Raw genomic sequence first — 3,972 nt, forward strand, 5'->3', positions numbered from 1 at the left:
GATGTTTTGAACTCATTTGTGTTTAGAACAATATATACTAATTTCTAAAGTATCAAATTGAATTTTTGTTCAATAAAAATCTTTCAAATGCGATTGTAGCTTTTTTTCCCCCAAAACTTTGTCTTCAAAATAAGGGTACGTCTTATATTCCTAAACATATGGTAGCCTTTTTTGTAAAAAATGTGCTTACATTTGGTCCAGTAAACCATTCTCAGTATGATGTTACAGATGTACTTTAGAAAGTGTTTGTTTCAGAAATGACTATTTAGCAATTATTATTCACTTTTAATTTCTAGTTTAGGTATAGACATTATTAATTGTTGTTCTACTTTGTAATTGATTTTAAGTGTTCCAAAAGCAAGATTAATATTAATTGATGTGTATAACTGTTTTTTTCATCAGGTGGCACTTTTCCAGCTTCCTGATGTTACTCTGATGGTTTCTGTTTATAACAAACGCAGCATGAAGCGCAATGAGATGATTGGCTGGTTTTCTTTAGGTTTGAACAGCAGTGGAGAAGAGGAATTGTCTCATTGGAATGACATGCGTGAAAACAAAGGGGAACAGGTTTGTCGCTGGCATGTTCTCCTTGAAACTTAAAATTATTGGAGATTCCTGGGTAAAGTTTGTTACCTAATTTATATCCCACCTCCTAATACCTAGCTTCTGATTGGAAAATCCATGTATATGAAGCATTTGTGTATCACCATTCTCTCCCATGTTGATAATTCCTATGTACATCTTTTCTTCAGTAAAAGGGGTTTTTGAGAGAGTTACTTATTGAACAGTATCTTTAATTGAAAAAAAAAGTTTGATGTTTGGAGTTGTGTCATCCACAACATAGGAAGATAACAATCAGTAGAGCTTTACAAATAAAGAGCATTACTTGTTCTTTAGGGCTCCTTTGATTTCAAAGGTTCACAATGTTTAACATGTTTGGAGAATGCATGGTATTTGAAAAGAGTGGTAGTTTTTTACAGAATTATAGAAAATTATGAAATTCGTTAAGACTGTTCATTTGTATGGCAAAAGTGATTGAAAAGCATGTAGAGGTTCTGTTGAACAAATAAGTATTTACCATTTGAAGGTACAAGAACAGGTTGTGTTTTATATATATATCTGATGTTTAAATTTCATCAGTTCTTTCTGGAGCCAGAAAAAGACGTTGCATGAAATATTCTCAGATCTATGCTACACCAGTGTTTGTGGTGTATGTTCCCTATATAAATTTATGAACTACAGTATTGTGAAATTGATTGTTTAAGGCAGCTTGAAATAAATGTAGCTATGTGTGTATATATATATAATAGATGGTGGAAAAGTAAAACGTGTATTAGTGTTTGAATAAGTTTATGTGTTGCATATTGTTATATATATTATATCTTTGAAATATTATAAGTAATGAAAACTGTTAATACAGTGCAAGTTTGAAGGTCACGTAATGTTATACCTTTATGTAGTATTATCTGTTCTTTCTTGTGTTGTACTGATAGTAGTTGAAGTAATTTCACTGTAACACAAATATACTGTTGATAATGATAGTAGCTTTTGCTTACTGTTTATATTACACAGTTGTATTTCAAGTCAATGTTATTTACTATTGTTGCACAAAATTTATTCAGCATTTTTAAAACAGGTGAAAATATAATTGTTTATTGGACAAATAACTATTATAAAATTAATTATTTATCTAAAATGTTGATAATATTATATTAATAGACACTTTGAATAAAAATCTTTGTAAAAAATATTCAGTTTTTAGGTTTGAATAATATGAATAACAGTTAATTTTGTGAAAACTGGGATGAAATGCTTAGAAAACGTAACTGTTCTTTCATCATCTACTTTTAACCCATGATTTTCTTTTAACTGGGCTTTGATCTAATATTTTTTCTAACAACAGTGCTCAGTCAAATTATTGGATAGTCTTTTGTTAGTTTTACTGGTTGTGTGACCAACCTTAAAAGATGTTTTTTTCCTTTATTATGCCTATTGATAATCAGGCACATATGACTTGATCTAATATGATAAAAGTTTGCATGAAAGCATGTTCTAAAGACCTCAAACTCTGTAATATCAACCGGAAGTACACTACACTAATTAGAACATTTTCTATCATTGTTCATAGTGTTTATCTTTTCAGATGTTTGGCAAGAATTTTGAATGTAGTGATGATATACTGGCACGTATTTGTTTTGTTCAGTTGAACAACAGTGGCTTTTGGATTTGAAGAGTGACTAATTTTAGTTTTAAATGAAACTTGCATATAATTTTAGAATGAATAAGTCTATTATGCACAAAGCCTATAAAATTTATCTTAGTGTGTTGATAATGAGATAGTGATTACCATTTTATTTTTGCATTCTTCAGATTGAAAGATTGTACAAGAAAAACATAAGTGCAAACTTTGTAAATGTTTTATCAATATTTTTTGTGAAATGAATTTTATAGGCTTAACCAAAGTGTTTCAGATTTTGTAATAAGTGGTTCTCACTGCCAGAATTACTTGCAGAAACTTGAAAGTAAAACTATTTTCAGGTAAGCACAAGAGGAGTATACATTTTGTTTAAATTGTTTTGCATGTGTGTTAAATGTTTTAGGTAGTATCTAGCTTTTAATGCAAGCTTTCTGGTGATGCATGTTTCATTTTAACAAAACAAAAAGCATTTTAATGTTTGCTTGTCAATTTCCCAAGTTTACATTATATATTTTTTGTGCTTCTGTAGTGTAGAGTCTGTTGTGTTTTGTCTTGTTTCTCATGGAAAACTATTACTACATGTTAGTTAATTTGTATGACTTTATCTTTCATTTCCTTGCTTATTTGATGTTAAAAAAATTTGACTTTAAACTTTAATTGACTTGCAAGTCAGTAAAAATTTTGTGTTAGTTTGTACATTTTTTATCCAGAAAACTATAAGTTAGAATGTTTAGGATATCATGTGAAAAATAGTTGAAAAAATGATTATAATAATGCAAGTAATTTCTATTAATTAATCAGTGTAACACAGATTACAGATAAAATTGTGTTTGATTAGATATAAATTGTAAAGTATCAGTATAACTTGCAAATTAGTTAATTTGAATTTAAATTATTTGTATATTTATAGTATTTCAAGACTTAAAGTTTTGTAGAAGTTTGTACAATAAATATTAATGCCAATGAGAAAGTGTATAGACTTGTAAAGCTAAAGGTATATTTAAGTTAATTTGCTGATTTTATAACTCATTAGTTATGAAATTAAGCTTTTGAAAGTGCATGGACAATTCTTAAGTAGTCATATTACAGGTATAGCGTTAAAAGTCTAACTTAATATATTTTGAAAGTATATTAAATTCTTAGTCAAATTTAATTACTTATAACTAAGGTTCACCAGTATAGATAAATTTCATTTTGTTTTTTATATACTGTATTGATTTCATTAGTTTTTATATTTTGTTAATGCATTATTTTATAAAGACAGTTCAGTAAATTCCTACATTATTCTCTGCATATTGCCTATGATTAACATGGGTAAGTTGTATTATTTTTGTGTTTATGTGTAATTGACTATTTACTCAAATAGTTTAATTTTTATTCTAATAGTGAATTTCATCGAGGTTAATTATTTAATAAAAAAATAATAATTCTATTAATCACACATTCATATGTCAAATCGTAATAAGTGATGTAATGACAGTGATTTCAAGTTTGAAACTTGCTTATTACTAAATAAGATAGTATTTGGTTTAACTGTAATTTACACTTTTCATAGTGAAATGGTAGCTGCTGTTTTTTGTACATATAACAAATTCCTGCACTCCTTATAAAATGACTTGTCATACCAAATATATGTAGACATTGCACTTAAATTTTAAATTATTGAACATTGCTTTGAGGATATATATACTCTGCCTCATTTGTTTTTTTAAGAATTAAAGCACATCAAATAAATCAGGAGTTACTCTTTAGCAAAGCTGTTATTTCTGATAACT

At 27.7% G+C, this 3,972-nt stretch overlaps 1 protein-coding gene across 2 annotated transcripts in view; it reads left to right on the forward strand.

Moving 5' to 3' along the window:
• LOC106464223 (synaptotagmin-14-like) overlaps window positions 1-1,712 on the forward strand; it is a 52,128-nt gene extending 50,416 nt beyond the window's left edge. For both annotated transcript variants that reach the window (XM_022391931.1, XM_022391932.1), the window contains exon 10: window positions 403-1,712. In XM_022391931.1, the coding sequence (XP_022247639.1) occupies window positions 403-600 (198 nt within the window). In that variant the 3' untranslated portion in view covers window positions 601-1,712. The remainder of the gene's footprint in view (window positions 1-402) is intronic.
• The last annotated feature ends 2,260 nt before the right edge of the window (window positions 1,713-3,972 follow it).

The sequence above is a fragment of the Limulus polyphemus genome, unplaced genomic scaffold (assembly GCF_000517525.1).
Source record: "Limulus polyphemus unplaced genomic scaffold, Limulus_polyphemus-2.1.2 Scaffold1591, whole genome shotgun sequence".
Classification (NCBI taxonomy): Eukaryota; Metazoa; Arthropoda; class Merostomata; order Xiphosura; family Limulidae; genus Limulus; species Limulus polyphemus.